This window comes from Python bivittatus, unplaced genomic scaffold, assembly GCF_059951505.1.
Source record: "Python bivittatus isolate LINGU-HERP-01145 unplaced genomic scaffold, Pbiv_v1 ctg000430_np1212, whole genome shotgun sequence".
NCBI lineage: Eukaryota > Metazoa > Chordata > Lepidosauria > Squamata > Pythonidae > Python > Python bivittatus.
In genome coordinates, this window is record NW_028277071.1 from 3,283,606 (window position 1) to 3,302,468 (window position 18,863).

Consider the following 18,863-nt stretch of genomic DNA (forward strand, 5'->3'; position numbering starts at 1 on the left):
CCAACTTACACTGGCTGGATTCTAGGAAGTACATTAAAACATGACTTTGCCAAAGAGCCAAAGAGATGTGGACCCATGATGTCATAGGCTCCCACCTCCCATTAGTTATTGTTTGGAGAGGTCTTTAAACACTTGGATTTTTGTATTTGCCATTGAATTATCTTATGACATTAGCTTTGAACCTTCGTAACAGGAGCAGGTCTGTAAGCTGCTCAGAGTCCTTTGGGATGGGAGCAGAGTGTAATGCCTGGTAAATAAGCAAATAATAAACAAATATCCTTGGGGACAAGTTTTGATTTGGGCTACATTTACAAAGTCAATAAATTTGAGAATAGAAAGTTCTAAAACCTGGGAGAGCCATATTTTTCAACCCTTTTTATGGCAAAGTAACATGCTGCTTGGTTCTTTTCACTCATTTCATTTTTTTTTTTTAATACATATCCTTATAGTCACATGATCTGGGCCATAAATTTCTTTCCAGCTTGGTGACTGACATGAGCCTCCATCTTGTCAAACCAATCAACTTACCCACAATTGATATTTTATAGCCCTCCAACAAGGCCTCTCATTCAATGATGTGGGAATGGAAAGAGTGGACCCATCATTCAGACTACTCCTTCCTATTTAATGTGGAATTTAATTGGTACTACAAAAACATTTTCCAGTGAGATGGAGGAGACAGCAGGACTCACAGAAAAACTGTCCTTGTAGTTATATGGTTGCATGGCAAAGGACTCTTTGAATGGCATTTACCTGGATTGAGGTTGGACTTGATTTGGACATGGTTTGGCACTTTGGGCTCTATTCCTGGAGAAGCAGGCCTGAGGGTGGGCCACGCTTGTTACCCTGGCCATGCTAGTTGCACCTGTGGGCCTGGAGGTGGTTTTGGAGATGGCCCCTCTGTGCTCTTGTCTACTGCCATCTCTCCCTCTATGGATGTTTTTCTTTGGTGGTGGTTAATTGGTGGTTCTGTTGGAGGGATGGTTAGGAGGCCTAGGCTGCATGCTGGGCCAGCTGGGCAGTGTTTTTTGTTTTGTTTTTGTTTTTGTTTGGCCAGCAGCTGGCAGCAGTGGAGGACTGGGCTTTGCTTATGGCCAGTCGGCATTGCTGAAGGATTGCAGTTACATGCTGCTGACAGAGGTCCTGTGCCTGCTATGATGTGGTGTGACCCTGATGGCTGAGGCTGGGAGCTGCCCCTTGGCAACTCTCCATCTGGCAACTTTCCATCTGAGAGACCAACCAGGACAATGAGACACTGGAGGTATTGGCAGTGGCTAGGTGCAGGAGGGGGATAACAGTAGAGTGGCAGGCTAGTGTGAAACCTTCCTCCCCATGGAGGCCATCTTGCCTTCCCTTCTGTCAGGCCTGTAGAGGAAGAAGAACAAGATGACCCAGAGATTGTTAACCACTTTTTTGTGGATTCCCTCTACTGGCTAGGCGTGTATGATTGTGGACTGGCCCCTAGGAACAGGTGCAACTGGTGCACAATATGAAGTTGTGCAACGGCCCTCCTAGCCACAACTGCCACCTGCCTTTTGAGCAAGAGTCCTGGGTGCAAGAGGAACCCAGGTTCCACACCAGGTCTATTTGGGGCAGTGCACCCCATCTAGGACCAAAGATGGCATCCCAAAGCCATTCAGTCTTGCCATGGTTCAGCTGAATCCTGTTGCTCCCCATCTAGACCCACACAGCTCCAGGCACCAGGATAAGATGTCCATGGCATTGGATGTCATATGTATGCCCTGCTAGTCATCAGATATCCTACTGGTATAGTGAGCTGGCCAAAGGAGAACATGTTACCTCCTGACTATAATGCACTCTACATGGGGCTGCCATGGAAGAGTATCCAGAAACTTCAACTGGTACATAATGCAATATTAAATGCCCCAACCATCTAAAACAATTTTGAGTAAATACAATGGACGGGTCCCAAAGGGAGTGGCCTTTGGTTATTCCACCTTTAACCCTTTTATATACATAACAGCAGCAGAATAGAGATGGCAGAAGGACACCAGGAGATTCCTCCTCTATTCTGTATCATGAAAGAAACAATTTGGTGGATGGGGATGATGGTGCTACAGATGTGAAGAGGAAGAGAGAGAGTGAGTGCTCCACTCCACATTGTTCACAAATTCAATATAAGAAAATAGTGAATATAGGAGATGAAATTTTCTCTACCTACTCCCTCAGAAACAGCACACATATTCTTGATTGTCCATGGTATTCTCAGGAGTCTTCTCCAACACCAAAGTTCAAAAACGTCAATACTCTTCTTATCCTGCTTCTTCAAAGTCCAACTTTTGCTTCCATAGAGTGTCAGAGGGAATACCATGGCTTGCATGATTCTGATCTTTCTAGGTGTAGACACATCACAGCGTTTGAGTATCTTTTCCAAGGCAACCACCTAGATACACTTTCTCCATGATGATCTGTACATAATGTGGTAATACCCACATCGATTTATGGCAAATGCATAGCTTTGCTGTAATTAAACATTCTAGATATATGTGCAAACATACATGTTTAATCTTAATTGAAGCTCAAATAAATAACTGAAAAAGGATTTCTATAGATTCTAATATTTAAGTATAGATTCAGTGTGTATTTCTGTGGGAAATGACATAATTAGACCTCATTGACCAAACAAGCAGAGAAGGGGCATTCTTATGAGCTTCCTTTCCTAGATATTCTCCCAGTTATAGGTACTGTTCTCCTATGGACCACTGCATATTGCAACAGTGCTTTGCATGATTTGGGTAACAGCTATGTAACCTACATCACCAGGATTGGGAAAATTTAAGCTAAGCAGTTCATACTTTACTCTGTGTTTGGGACAGCTGGTTCTCACAAGGTGAAAAGTAAACAGCCTGATTCCAGATCTGAACATCCCACTTAAAAGAGAAAAGGTCTAGTCCTTTGTATCACAAGGTGGGAAGAAAAGAGGCATAATAATTTGAACTTTCATTTCAGCATAAAAAGGGCTCAGATTTGATACATAACAGTTGTGGGAATTATTTTGTAATGGGTTCATAGTTTTTCTATAAAACACCTATATATTTGAGTTCTTTTGTCCATAGACATCTATTTTTGAAGTTTTTGTTTGTCAGCCATGGTAGGCTTGAGACACCACTGTCAAAGCCAATGTCCTCAAAGACACAGGAATCAGGATAACTATAACAAAGCTACAGGTTCCTCTTCATTGTAAGCCTATGCACTTAAACTTGACTATTGAATGGAACATGCCAAATCCTCCTCTTTCTCCTTCCCTCCCCTCCCCTCCCCTCCCCTCCCCTCCCCTCCCCTGAAAGCAAGAAAACTATACTCGTTTTCCTCAGTACACTTGAAATGGCTACAGAGAAGATGGTGCTGAAAGCAATCTGTCACATGAGACATTTCATTTGGTCAGATTTATTTATTTATTATTTATCAATTGACCATAAGTCTGGATTGTTGTGTGGCAGGTGCTCGTCTGTTTGAATTCTAAATTCCCAGAGCACTTTGGCTTCTTCATTTTCTATTACTTTGTGTGTTTTGTGGTCGCATCAGTTCTTGCTTGCAGGCCATGGTATTTCTTGCAGATATCCCAATGCACCATTGTCGCTAGTTTGTCATGCCGTTGTTTGTAATCAGTCTGCACGATCTTCTTGCCTTAGCTAAGTAGGTGGTCCACTGTTTCTTCAGCTTCTTTGCAGAGGCAGAATTTGCAGTCTGCTGCTGTCTTCTCTTAGATAGCATCACTGAAGCAACGAGCATGAAACTGAGCAAACTCAGGGAGGCAGTGAAGGACCGGAAGGCCTGGCGCAATATGGTTCATGGGGTCACGAAGAGTCGGACACGACTTAACGACTAAACAACAAAAGCTGTCTTCTCAATTCTGCCTTTATATGAATTTGTTCTTAAGGCTTGATGTTCTGCAGCCAGAATTAGCCCCTCTGTATCTTTCTTCAACTTTCCTGCTCTTAGCCTTTGCCAGGCCTTGTTGTTATCTGCTTTGCATGCTAAGTTTTATGTTTGTGTGTATGTGTGTGTGCGCGTGTGTGTGTGTACTGCCCATGTAATACTTTGCCTTGCCATGTCTCTTTTCTATTCTTCATTTGGTCTTTCTTATAGGACAGTTTGGTCTAACCTCTATATAACCCTCTATCCAAACCTGTTGAACATTTGCAGCTCTTCAAATTCTACTTCTGTGAACACTTTATTTTGTATTATAAATTGACATTGATCTGCTAGCCTCTGTTTTGTTATTTCTGATTCTGGATGTTGCTGTTTACAGATGATACATTCTTTTCAGATATCCTCTTCTCAATGTAATTGATTTATAATAGCTGATCATTATTTCTTTGTTTACAGTCTTCATATTTTTGTGATGGGTAAACAACTTTTCTTCCAGTAGTCCTGCAGCTGCTGATCCTGGTTGCTCAGTCAAAAATCCTGATTACTGTAGGCCACTTGTCACCAGATCTCCAGGAACTCCAATAGCTAGCACTGTGCTTGCTGACCAGGGCAATGACCAATCCGGTATGGGTTTCTGTAAATCATGTCTCACCATATTGTTTGTAGGAAAGACATTGTCTGGCTTCTCTAATGAGACCTGTCCAGTATGGTTGAAACCCTAGCATAACTCTCAACTATCTCAAAGCATGCAAGCCCCACAACCACATCAAGGTAGTGCCTCACTGGAGGTTATTGTTGTTGTTATTGTTTTAACATTGAGGTTTATTTTGTCATACACTAATTAATAAAATATTTGGGGAGGGGAAAGCAGAAGTAAAATATACAACAATTCTAGTATATACTGTAACTTGCACTTAGATCTACTTTTACGCATAAAAAGGTCACTTTTCAGAGATGAATAATGAATATTGACATCTTACCTTATATCAGCACCAGTCAACATCTAAGACTTTTCATGCTACTGCTAGTACTACTATTATTAACAAATGACAAATGAATATCTAAGGCTATTCATCTGTGCATGAAAACAGAAATAACTAAAACTAGACAATTGGGAAGGAATATGAAAAATCTTATCTTTTTAAAATAAAAATCTCCTTACTCCTGATAATAAAGCAAGTCATGAGAAGGAAGACTTTGAAAAGTCAGTTGGTCTGCAAGAATGAAGATCTGATAAATAATAGCAACAATGATGAGGTCTCCAGATTTTGTGAAGAATTGAAAGAGGACCACTGATGTTAGATTTTAAAATAGGAAGCACACACATTGCCTTAGGAAGAAAGACTAAAGCCAGGAGGAGGCTATGAGTTCTACTTCCACCTTTAGCACAAAGCCAGCTGGATGACTGTGGGCCAGTCTCTCTCCCAGCCCTAGGAAGAAGGCAATGGCAAGCCACTTCTGAAAAACCTTGCCAAGAAAACTACAACACCGAATTGAAGGTGTGCACATACAAACACACACATACACACACACAAAGGCATTCAATAATTTCAATATGTAATCAGTGTTAGGGCAGCAGATAATCATTATTCCCCATGCTGATGGCTTACAGTGGTGCTTAAAAGTGTGTGAACCATTTTGAATTTTCAATATTCCTGCATAAATATGACCCAAACGTGACCACTTCTCCATACAAGTCATAAAATTAGATAAAGAGAACCAGTTCAACACATGAGCCAAAAACATTATACGTTGTTATTGATTTAAGGAGAGACAAACAGGATTTGAAGAAAGGATTTAAGGAAGACAATGGATTTAAGGAAAGACAAACACTGCTAAAGACCGACGTGCTGAAAATAATGTATTTGGCTTCATTCAAACTTCCGGGTAAACTTTCAGTTTTATTTCTTTAGTAGTTGCTCCTTTTTATTCAAATCAGGCCTTATAATAATGATGTAGCATTTGGGGGAAAAGATGCAGCCCAGTAATCCAGCTGCTGAAGCCAAAATGGAGAAGATCTCCACCGCCACCATGTATTTCCCCTTGGTGCTCAGATAAGTTGGAACAAAAGACATCCAAACACTGCAAAAGACCAACATGCTGAAGGTGATAAATTTGGCTTCATTGAAGCTGTCAGGTAAATTCCTAGCAAGGAAAGCCACTGTGAAACTGGTAGTCGTCAAGAAACCCATAAATCCAAGGACAGTATAAAACATAGTGGTTGAACCTTCATTACATTCCATGACAATGTCTTCAGCCATTGAATGGATGTCAGAGTCCGGGAATGGTGGAGAAATTGCTAGCCACACAACACAAATTGTGACCTGAACCAGGCAGCAAGAAACAACAATGGAGTTGGCCAGCCCTTTCCCCACCCATTTCCTCATTTTGGAGCCTGGCTTGTGGGCCATGAAAGCAAGAACAACTATAGTCGTTTTCCCCAGTACGCATGAAATGGCTACAGAGAAGATGATGCCAAAAGCAGTTTGTCGCATGAGACATTTCACTTGGTCAGGTTGCCCAATGAAGAGCAAACTGCAAAGGAAGGAGAGGAGGAGAGCAATGAGAAGGGTATATGTGAGATTCCTATTGTTGGCTTTGACTATGGGGGTGTCTCGCTGTTTAATGAAGATCCCCAGTACCAAAGTTGTGATGAAAGAAAAGGAGACTGCAATTATTACCAAGGAAATGCCCAAAGGATCTTGGAAAGACAAGTAAATTATATTTTTTTGAAGACAACTACCCTGATCCTTGCTTGGATATTGGTCCTCTGGACATGAGAAACAATCTTCTGAATCTAAAAACAAAATGAAACAAAACCTGTTCATAGAAACACTATTAATTTTAAGAATAAAGACTTAACCATAATCTTAATGCATTAAAATCCGGGGATTCATTTCACCTGTAACTTTGGACATATAAATTATTCTAATTTTTCATATATTTGTTTTCCTTAAAAATGGCAAATTCATGTTCCTGTCATTAACATATCATTTCAACCTATTTTTTAGAAATATAAGCTAGCTTTGATTCTGCATTTCATTTCTTCCAGTGCACAAAAACTGCTGAATATTGTAATCACAAAGTATGGTCATATTTTGGAGATTCCTTTGCAAATATATAAAAGAAAATCCTTTTCTTCTGGAAAACATCTGTGACAACACACATTTATAATGTGCTGCCATCATGTGGATATTGACATTTTGTTACCATTAATATGTATTGTAGCTTCAGATATTAAGAGCAATCTTCTTTTGGTCAGCAGTGCGAGGTAATCCAGATAAGTTTAGACAAGAAGCACACCCAAGAGCACTAGCTCCATCTTTATTGTAAAGTTACATTAACAAAATCTTGCAAGTCTGAAACAAGATCTCTCCTCCCTCACCTTTGCAGTCTAAGATACTAGGGAGGACCCCTTCTGAGGTGTTGCCATACCCCATTGTTTCTGAGGGCTCATCTGCCTCTTATCTGACCATTGCCTAGTCTCTGTCTCTTCCTTCCCCCCCTCCCCCCGCCCCAGGAAAACATAAGAAGGAACAAACTGAATCTAATGATCCTGAAGTAAGATAAGACTATTTACAGTAAACATATTGGCTTTGTCATCTGCTATCTCCAACACTAAACTATGAACAATTAGATCATTTTTTCATTGCTGAACTATATAGCATGATGTAAAGCTCAAGATTGTCAGTCACTGTAATATTTATTAAATAATCCATACTTTCCTTGTCTTACCCATTTGGTTGGCAATCTTCCCTTCTGGGCACAGTGCACAGTCATAGCAGCAAGATAATTTCCCTTCTAGTTTTATCTTGTTATAGCCTAAGTGACATTTGTCATTACATATGGAAAGAGGTAATGCCTGTTAATAAAAAAATATATATTTAGAATTCTTTCACATTAATAAATGAGATTTGGGGGTTGTCCTCTTCTTTACCTATATGTACATTAAATGTATGCAAATAAAACACTGAGCAAGACATTTTCCAGATTTCTTTCGGTTTTAGATTCACCACTGAAACCTTTAACAGTTGTCTCACACATGTTATACCAAGACGTTTCATCAACAAATAGGACACATCCAGATTTAATTTGGTTTCCATGTAAGGATGAGTAAATGTGGACTTCATCTAGTGTCATATGTTGGAAATATATTTAAATGAAAGTTGTGATTGGATTTTGTGGGATTCTACTCTTACTAGAATTCTTTCTAGACTTAGTTCAACATGATGAAATTCACACAGAATCAGTGATGGTGTTGGTTGGCAAGCTCAGTATTTTGTGCAGTATTTGGAGGTCATCTTAGTTAGGTTTATCAAAGGTGAATATATCCTATATGGGTCATGCTACACTTAAACCTGGAAATATCAGAAACTACAGTCTGTGGTCTCTTCAGTATCATATGAGTGTGAGTGTGAACACTGCACCTCTCTGCTATTCATTAAAGCAACCTGACTTTTTTTTCAAGATGCATTTACCCTACTTAATATTCAGATTAACTGTAGTGAATGGATTCCTGAAGGCAAATACACTGGAGGACCTGTTCTTTGATCCAGTCTAATATCTGTATTGGTTATCACGCATGCAAAAATGTTCCATGCCACATAGTGTTTTGAGAAGCAATCTCCCTCAGACAATTTTATCCTGATCCCTTTTCAATGCAGCTCTAAAGATAACAACTTTTGTGAAATGCTTGCTCCATTCATCCATGTAAACATTGAAATACATTACTTTTAGAGCTCTGAAATGCTGTTTTCCAATTCTGCAATTTTTATTTTTTAAAAAAAAAAGTTTTATATAATAGCAGTTATCAAACATAGTAACATGAAATCAACAGATTAAATGCAGATTAAATAATAAGAAAAATGCTTAGGGTGGATTTGTCTTTACTAATGAAATATATTTACTAATAAAGTGTACAAATTGATGCAACATATAAATAATTGTTGGGTTGATAAATCTTTTCATACATTGTATTTCATGTGTTAATTTTTCCATAGATGCTATGAAATTCATATGCCATACTTTATTTGAAGTTTTGTGAAATGATGGAATTCATCTGAATTAGTGGCTGCTAATAACTGGGTATCTAAGATTTTTCACGACATAGTTGTTAAAATAGACTTGGAACAGAAAAAAAAAATCCTCTCTGGTGCAAATGATTTGCAGATTATACTGCTTATTACCACACTCACCTTTTTCCAAAATATATTCATTTTAGACATTCCGACCACACTTAAAAATGTTCCTTCTTGTGGCAGGGGAGGGGGGGAGGAGAGTATGATTCTGTGAAATTATTAAGATGAAATAAATTTATGAATTAGCATCAGAGAGTTCTCCCTTACAAATGTGGGAACAGGTCAGAAAACTTTTTTTTTCCTGACATATCCCTTCCCACATTGATTGGTCTATGTTTATTTAAAAAAAAAAAGTGCTTCCTTGTTTTAAGGGCTTTTATAGATAATATACCATCACGTTAAGAATAGCGTTTATTTTAGAAACTGCTCCACTTAGGTTACCAGAGAGAAAGGGAGACAGAGATTCTAAAACTGAGTAATTTCTGATGCCTCTTTCCTTTATTTCAGGGGAGCTAAATAAAAAATAAACTCCAAATAGATATATACTGTTTTGATGTATGGTTTGTTTTCAGTGTAGAAATCTCCTAATATATATAAATCCTGAGATGGTGATGATGATGATTTTACTATTATACTTAGAAACACATTCTGCAGATTGGCATAGCTTTGTAGTGGAACTAAAGAAAACAGTAGGTCCTGTTTGTATTTCACCCAGAAGAAAGATTAGTCTGAGGCTGCTTAATAGATTAATCCAACTCTTTTTAACCCCATTTACACTGTCAAAGGCTTAAAGATTTCACAAAAAGTGAACTATGAAACACACCTGATTAAACATGTGGGACCAAATGATATCCTTCTGAGAAATGGTGAGAAGATTGTCTGGGGCAGCCATGGGATCGATCTTTCCCACTTGGACTCTCAGAAAGGACTTGTTTGGGAATGTGATCCAATTGAGAATATCAAAACCAGTTAGGAATTCCCCACTGGGGCCAAAAGAAATCTGTTCTCCAGCACTGTTGTTGAAGGACACTTGCCGCAAAAAATGGTGGAGCTGAATGGAGAAAGAAAGAAACAGAAAAGTTATCAGGATTCCTTGAAGAGTATGGAGGAATTTCAATGTATTCTCAGTTTGGCCTATGCTCAGTGAAATTTAACCTGTCAAATTTTGCATCAGTCTACACCTTTTAAATCTGAAAGGGAAATAAGTTCTCTGTCACATGCAATTTCTACACTATTACTAACCAATGCATTTCATTTGATAAGTTCACAAAATCCAGAAAAGAAGAAATCCCACAGACCACATTGGTCTGCTCAATAGAGCAATCCAGGAGGGCGGAGCTGGCGTCGCGGCGATACGGCGGGCGATCCTGGGCTCCCAGGACCGCAGCCGATATCTCCTCCCCTGGACGGTCCCGATGGACCTAAGCCGTCCCGTAGAGATGGCGATCGCAAAGGGCGCGTCCCGCGGATCTCAGGGACGCCGCAAGTCCCAGATTGATCCCGGGAGAAGCTCTTGAAGCCGGCGGAGGAGAGGCAGCGAAAATGGCTGCGAAAGCCGGGACAGCTCCAAAGGAAGAAGGAAGAGAGGGGTGTCAACTGGGTGAGATGGACTTTTACTATTCAACTATTCTTAGAGAACACCTTAAGTAACTTAAAGAGATTTTTAAAAGTGAAGAAAAGTGGATTAAGCGGCGAGATTGAGCCTTATAAAAAAAGGGGGGGAAATTTTTTTTCTTTTCAACTTTCCCTTTTTAGTGGAATTGGCAAGATGTTTTTCTCTTAAAAAAATATATTTTTAACTGGATTGGCTTTTTCTTTTTAATACTCAATAACTCTTTATCTTAAGCCTTTTTTTTTGACTAAGATTTCTTTATCGTTATAAGAAATTTATACTTTTTGATTTTGAAATGGGGAAAGTGGAGTTAAGAGAAAGTAAATGAAAGAAAGTTGCACTGCCATCCAGAGGCTCGACATAGTGCTTTTTTTCTTCTATTGTGACGCATGCTCAAGGACCCTGTGCTTTCTAAAAAGATAGTGGGATGTGCATGTTTATACAGGTGCCATCCGTAACTATAAACAAGAAAGCGGAGTTGAAAGCGATTTTGAAAATATCAAGATGGAAAGTTTGAGCTAGTCACAAGAGCCCTGATTAGTGGCAGTAGCTCTTCTTTCTGCTAGAAGCTCTGCTTTGCTCTCCATTCCCCCCTCAGTTGGATTTTTTTTAAAGAGACTCAGTCTTTTCCCTCCTCTTCTTTTTTTTTTTTCTCCTCTTGCTTTTTTTTTTTATATTTTTGGCAAGAACAAAGATAAAGAATCCTTTGACTCAATAAAGGTTTATCAAGATAATAAATTATACGAGAAACACAATGCAGAAAAAGATCTTTAAACTATTGAGGATGACTATAAAAAACTGGAAGAAGAGCTGCAGAAATTCCCGCAAAAAAAAAATAAAAAAAGATATTAAAGCTAAAATGGACTTAATTAAACATAAAACGGGATCAATGGAAAAGGAAGAAATAGTACAAGAAATCAGAAACATTAAACAGAATTATTGTGAGGCCTATAAACTGAGAATTAAAAGGGTTAATCAACTGATAAATGAAGAGGGACAGACTTGTTCTTGGCACTGAGGGTGAGAAAAAGATTATACAAGATTATAATGGAAAATCGTACTAAGAGAATGCACAAAAAGAAGAAGTAAAACAATATTGAAAGAAACTACTTCAGATGTTTAAAGAAAAAATGAGGGGAATACAACAATGATGGAACTGACAGAAGCTTCAAAAGCAGAATGTTTGAAAGGACATTTATTATTGCTTTCTCTTATCCAATAATATAGAAAAAGGAATAAACAGCTAGATATTTTGGGATATTGAATGAAAAGGGTGAACTCAAAATTATGCAAGCGCTGGAATAAAGTATAAATCTGAGATATATAGTTAAAAATTGTATTTGATTGTAAATGTTTCAAGAGATTAGACTAAAATTTATACATGGTTGAATATAGTAACATATAGATTTTAAACTAGAGACATTTTTGTTGAAACATGTAGTGAAGAATCTGGTTAGAACTGTAACCCGGTTAGAACTGTAACTGATATTATAACTGATACTGGTTAGAACTGTAACTTTTAAGAATTGGAAAAATTAAAAAGTACTTATGCAGGAGGAAGTTATTGAAAATTATGGAATGTGCAGAGATGAGTTAAACTGAGATTTGAAATTAGAGTAAGAAGATAAGTAATTTTATATGACACTGAGAAAATATAGTAATGTAATGGATTAGGAAATTTTATAATAGAAATTTGATATTAATTATTATATATATATACACATATAATCGATAGATGAAAATGTATTACTAATCCTATTGAAAGTTAAAATTTCTTGTAAAAAATGATTCTATAGATTAGCTATGAATGATTAATAATTGTTAATTGATAAGTATACAAGTATATTTTGAATAGATGATATGAGAATTTAAGATTATGAAAGGGGCACCAACGAGTTGGTAACTGGTTGACACACGGTATAAAATGGAAGATGCTTTTTTTATGCCTTTCTATGTTTTTGTTTGTTCATGTATGTTTTGTGTTTGTTGTAAAAATAAAAAAATATTAAAAAAAAAAATAGAGCAATCCAGGAATTGTAAACTGAAATACAGACCAAATAAACTTCTCCACCATAGAAAAGGTTGCTTCCTTTCCAACTAGGAGCTACCTTTAAGAAACATTGACAACTGACGATTTTCCATTTTTTTCAAAATAGAAAATTTCCTTCCTACCAGTTTATAAGCAAATTTGTTCCTTTTTTGAATGAACCCTATTCAAATATTCACAAGATTTGTTGTCATCTCTTTTACCAACTTAGCTAAAGTTGAGAATTAGGAGATACATGTATTAAATAGCCTTAAGGAATTGTTCACGTTTTTACTGAGATGTGGAATACAGTAGCAGCTAGAACATTGTATTATGGATGAGGAAAGACGGAATCCTGGTATTTGGCTTGACTCTCTTTTAGGAAAAATGCCCATCTGTCCAGCAATGGCTACTTTAGGAAAATTATTTTGAGTTCAGATGGTAACAAATATGCTCTTAAATTACATGGTTGTTCTAAAATTTTTACATTTAAAACTGCCAAATACCATATCATGCACTGAATACCAGTTCCACCTCATATTCAAATAGTTCCTTATGTTCATCTTTTATATATATTTGACTTTCCATACTTTTTAAAGTTTTTTCCTTTTCAACTTCTATCCAACTTCTATCCAGTATTACATGGATGACCTGAACATTTGTAACACCATTGGAGCAGCATAACATGGATGTGTATGTATGTATGTATATATGTATGTATGTATTTTATATGACATTACCAATTTTTTCCAAGTGGCACTCAAAATTATATGTAAATTACATTTCATATTATATGCAGAAATAAAATGTCTTTTTAAAGGTTGTCTATGATTTGGCTTGTTTAAGGATGCAGTCTTCTCTCCCTGATTTATACTCTGCTACAGGGGACATGTCATGATGTCCTTCCTGAATTTTGCATTACCCAGCATTACCTGCCATGGAGATGGAAGCAACAGCTTCCATCTCCTATCATGAATTGTTTGATCCTCTCTGAGTTTGGAGGAGTGCATGGCCCTCAGAGCATGTGCCACAGCATAGACCGCATTGTAGATGCTGTAACTGAATCCACTCATGGTGGTCTCAAAGACAGAATTAGGAAGCGTCTCCAGCTTCTCTTCTCCAGTGCAGATCCTTTCAGCATTCCCGTCCATCATCTCACTGGAGAATGAGCACTGAAATGCATCTTTCCAAAAATGCCTAATGAAACCATCTTCTTTTTCTAAGTTTGGGTTTCTTTTCCGCATAAATTGTTGGAATCCTGTCACCTCTTTTGAGTGAATTGCGAAGGAAAGAGCACCATGGAGAAAATCAATGGGCAGCTGTCTTTGCATAAGAATGGAGGTGAATTCCATCTGGGCTGTCATGATCCAAACTTTGGCTTTTCTTTGCTTTGGAATATCATCGGAATCAAAAAGATAGATCATTACTCTGAAAGTCATTATGGTCCAGATTTCACCATTCAAGATCACTACACTGACTGTACTCCTCATGATCACATTATATAATTTATCTTCCTCTTCCACCATCTTAGCAGCTTCATCAGCATGCATCATTTGGGGGAAAGATTCGATAAAGTCAAAGCAGATTCCTCTCTCAGAAAACATGGAAAGCCTATTTTGAATGAACCTCTGTTTATTGTCCTTATTCACAGAAACTATCCCAACCCATGTCCATCCAAAATGTAACAGTAAGTATAGTATTCCATTAAATTGATGAATCTCATTTGGGAACATCCAATTGAAGAAAACTGTAACTGCTTCATTATTCATCAAGGAAGGTGATCCGTATGTGATCTAAATAAGTGGAGGAAAATATTAGAGGGAAAAAATGAAAAATTTTTTCAAAGAAATAATTCCAATATGTGCATGCTTATTTGCATTCTGGCTTAATATGTGGAGTCTCTGTATAACCCCATTTTCTGGATTAGGTGAGATTGGTAAAAACTGTTCATTAACAGATTTACAGTATGTATCTGGAAGCTTAGTACTGTATGTTGAGCATTAAAAGACAGTAGTGATAGGTATTTCCATCCATTTCATAAACTGATCATCTTCTGGCCTCAAGGATTTCATGCATTTGGGATACTTCTGAGAAAAAGAATCATGAGGACCATTTGTTGTTTTTTTTAAGTGGGGGGGGGAGCAACATTGGAAGAAGAATGGGAAAAAGGCAGAAAAGAACCAAGCATTGGACACCTGATGAAAGAAGTAGGAGGAATATTCCTTCTTAAAATAAATATATTAGTGAAACATTCCAAAAATCTTCAGAAGAACAAAGAAATTACAGTACTTCATTTCTACCATACTACTTTCTGAAATGACATCTGAAATAACTGTATGAAATGCCATCGAGAATAAATTAATAACTAAGTAACTTTTCCTATTTTGTTCCATATTTATATCTCACCTGTGGAAACTTATAGTTGTATAGGATAGTCGCCATTTTGAGACATGTCTTTCTCTGTGGTCCTGCAATTACAGCTATTGCATTGTTCTGGATATCACATTTGTAGTTAGGGATAAATCTGTCTTTGGTAGAGAGAAATTCCATTGCTAAAAGATAAGTTGAGCTTTCCCCAGAATTGTCACTAGCAATGTCGAAACCAAGGCTAACATTGGGCAAGATCCCGGAACGTTCATTGATTTCCTTTACAGCAAATGCCAGAGCCAACGTGTGTTGGTAATTATGAGTGTGGAACCTTCAGTGAGAGTTATCAACCATGTCAAAATATGTCTTCTTTACAATCTGACAGCAGTTCCATTTTCTTGTTACATACATTCACACCAAAACACTGAGTTTTGTGCTTGATGTTTGCTATGGACAGCTGGAGTCTCATGGTTACTAAATAATACTTTTAAAGAACTGACCTGGTTAGTCAACACTGAGAAAAGAGAGAAATTTCAGCCTGGTCTATGATCTCTTTAGAATTCTTAATCTGGTGAATTTCAAATTCATGGTAAAATTGCTCTGTCAGGATTTATTCAGGATGTAACATTTGCAGTTACATCCCAAAGAAGAGTGAAGGGAAGGGGAGCAGTTATATTTTAGGGACAGAACATTCCTCAATTAGCTTAAATTGGGGCTTGTCTCAATTATAAAGTTTGTAAATCAGTTCAGATATCCTACCACCGACTTGTGATAGATTGAAGTAGTTTTTCAAATGCCCCTGAGAGTTTTCTACTTCATTTCTTGATGAGATAAAGGAGAGGAAAGCTTAGGATGAATCAAAACCCATGTACAGTAATTGCAAGATGCTTACCAAAGAAAATTTTCTTTCCAAAGTAATAAAGAAGATGGGGGACTCATATTTCAGGAACATCTATATAGGATCCTAATGTTCTCAAATAATTTCAAGCCAGTTTTCAGGTTAATATGGAACTAAGCCAACTTCATTCACCTTAATGTATGTCCTACCCAAGGAACCTGATGGGGACAGTGTAGAATATTTATCCTGAATTTCACAGAGTGTTTGCATTCCTTATCCATGGCATCCTTGTGGATCCCCTTCAGAGATCTTCCACTATAATAATTCCAGTCTTTCTCTTTAGGCCATATTCAGAGAAAGAGGCAAAATGTGATGCCAGGCTGTTGGTTCTATTTTACTTTTCCTCTTGATATTTGCCTAAAAACACTGGAAGAGTCCTCACAGTGCCCTGGAATTCAGAAGTGCCTAAATATGGCAGTTGCTAATAGCAGTAGTATAACCAACACATTTGAGCACAAGAAGTTAAAGAAGCAAAATAGTACTAAAGAATATCATCTAGATATTCTTGATATCTAGATTTCAAGATAATGATGATGAAGATGATGATGGAGGTGATGATGAAAATACTTACAGATACTGATCGAGCAATTCATGAGAAGCAAAACTTCGAAAAGTGATCTGGGAGGAAAAAAAAAAGAGCTGATGAATAATGGCAGCAATGGTGAAATCTCCAGACTGATAATACTTGTGAACAATTGGAAGAGGACCACTGAAGTTGCAGATGAGGAGAGGAAAAATGCACATCACCTTAGGAAGAAACACTAAAACCACTCCAATGAATATCACCATCTCAATATAAAATATATAAAATATATAAATATATAAAATTCTAGACCCCCAACAATGGCTCCTATGCTACCATTCAATAGGTTTTGAGGAGCAGGGTCTGAATTAACTAACCATTCATTAATAGAACATAAAATGAAGACAGTAAGAGTTCAAGTACATGAATCCTTCTTTCTGTCTCTACCTCCAGTTCTGTATTTCTGAGTAGATATTAATGTAAGGTTTTAATCTGGCTATTCCCTTGAGGTTAGTTACTATACTTAATTTGATCATTACAGGGGAGATAATGACTTACTTAAAGTAGCAATTTCTTTGCAAAATGTCAAAAGAAAACATGTTTAGCAATTCTCAGTAAACACTACTGAATTCTTGTGAACTTTGCAGACTAAATTATGAAGTAGAAAATGGAGGGGGAGGACCATATGTAGAAGAGAAGAAAAATCTGGAACTTTTCTATTATGAGAGTTGGGCAGAAACATATCTATAACTATATTCAGAACTATTCTTTGTAAAACGATAAATGCATCTGTTGAGGTTGTTTGTCTACCCCTCTGCTGAATGCAGTACCTAAGGTGGAAGATGGTATTATAGCTTATGCTGTGAAAAACTACTCACTATAAATAAGAAACCAAAGCAGCTGGAGATATATGCAACAAAGTATATTTTTACTGGCATGCACAAAGTACAGTGATCAATGGGTTCCTCCCTAAAGAACTGCTGAACAGCCCTGAGCCAAGCAAGGCTACAGATTAGGATTGTTTGGTTATCATAAAGAAAGAAAGATAAAAGGAATATTGCAAATTACAATATGACCCTTACACCAGAATGCTTTTGATAAACTACTGGAATGTCCCTAATCTCAAGAAAGGATTGAATGAGAAAGACCCTGCTGAAAATATACCAAGAGGAAGTCAATAGGAAATGGAGTTCAGGGATGAGACTTCAGCCTATTATGGGGGACTTGTTCTCCACCAAAAGTGTAGGTTTCCATTTTTAGAGTGCCCCTCTCCTGCCCTCTTTTGTTCTCCAGATATGGTACTTTGTACTTGCTGGTGGCTTGTAGATACCTAAATACTTGAAAGATTGAACCTGTTTATTTGATTGCCACCCATAGTTCTTGGGAAGCTTGACAGGCTCCATGACCTTAGCTCCAGAGCAACTCTTTTTGAGCATTTCTTTGCAGCAGCAAATAAGCCCAGAGAGCACTGTTTCAAGTCAGGCTGGGTCTGTAAGAGAAGTACTGCATCTTCAGCCCAGAGGAGAATTGAAACATGTCTACTACTCAGTTTTGGAGGATGAGTGGCTGGATTATTCAATTTGGCTACAAGACAATTAATGAACAGATTAAATAATAAAGGTGCGGAATGCAACCTTGTCGGATACCTATTCTGACTGGAATTCCCACTGTATAGTGTCTATTCCATTGTATAGTGCCCCTTGCATCACACCGTCATACAGGACTTTTCATACAGTTTGTAGATTAGTAGAAGAAGCCACCTGTCTATAAAAGAATTCTTCAGTTTCTCCCATAATTTAGGTCTGGATACTAGGTCACAGACATACCTGAGATCAATAAAGGGAGCATAAAGCACTGAACATCTTCTAAAGTATATTTTTCTACTCAAAGTTATGGAGTTAAAGCATTTAAATGGCCAGGACAGGCCCTCTTGCAGATGCCCCCATTTCCAGATGTTCTACTATTATGGTGGAAAGGACTTTGTTCTGTGAGGCTTCAGGGTTACAAAATGGTACACGAGGGATTGTACCTGTTTGGTTTACTTCTGTTACTGACATCTTTTTAAATGTTTCCTTTTATTTTATTATTAATTTTAATATTAATTCCACTGATTTTTTGGGGGGGGGTCATATTTTTATGGCCTTACTAAACCCGTACAAAATATCATGTCTCTTGAAACTTTCACTTTCACTTTCACTTTCACTTTCTCTTCTCTTCTCTTCCTCTTCCTCTTCCTCTTTCTCTTTCTTTCTCTTTCTCCTCTTTCTCTTCTCTCTCTGTCTCTCTTGTTTTTGGCCTCTTCATGCTTAAAAATACTTTCAAGAGACGACTCAAACACAGACATATACAGTAACTACTGTCAACCCAATATCTACCAGGTATATATATAACTAAAGATCTCACATACACATCAACACAAAAATTACATGGATACTCCCAGTTGAATGCAACAATGAGTTGAATTT

General features: G+C 37.5%; 1 protein-coding gene across 1 annotated transcript; it reads right to left on the reverse strand.

Moving 5' to 3' along the window:
- Nucleotides 1-5,795: 5,795 nt before the first annotated feature.
- Nucleotides 5,796-13,761, reverse strand: LOC103057162 (vomeronasal type-2 receptor 26-like). Its single transcript, XM_088143994.1, has 4 exons — nt 13,543-13,761; nt 9,796-10,023; nt 7,630-7,756; nt 5,796-6,691 (listed from the first exon to the last, which is right to left on the reverse strand). Exons 1-4 carry the CDS (start codon nt 13,759-13,761, stop codon nt 5,796-5,798), a joined length of 1,470 nt encoding a protein of 489 aa, XP_088000120.1.
- Nucleotides 13,762-18,863: the final 5,102 nt, after the last annotated feature.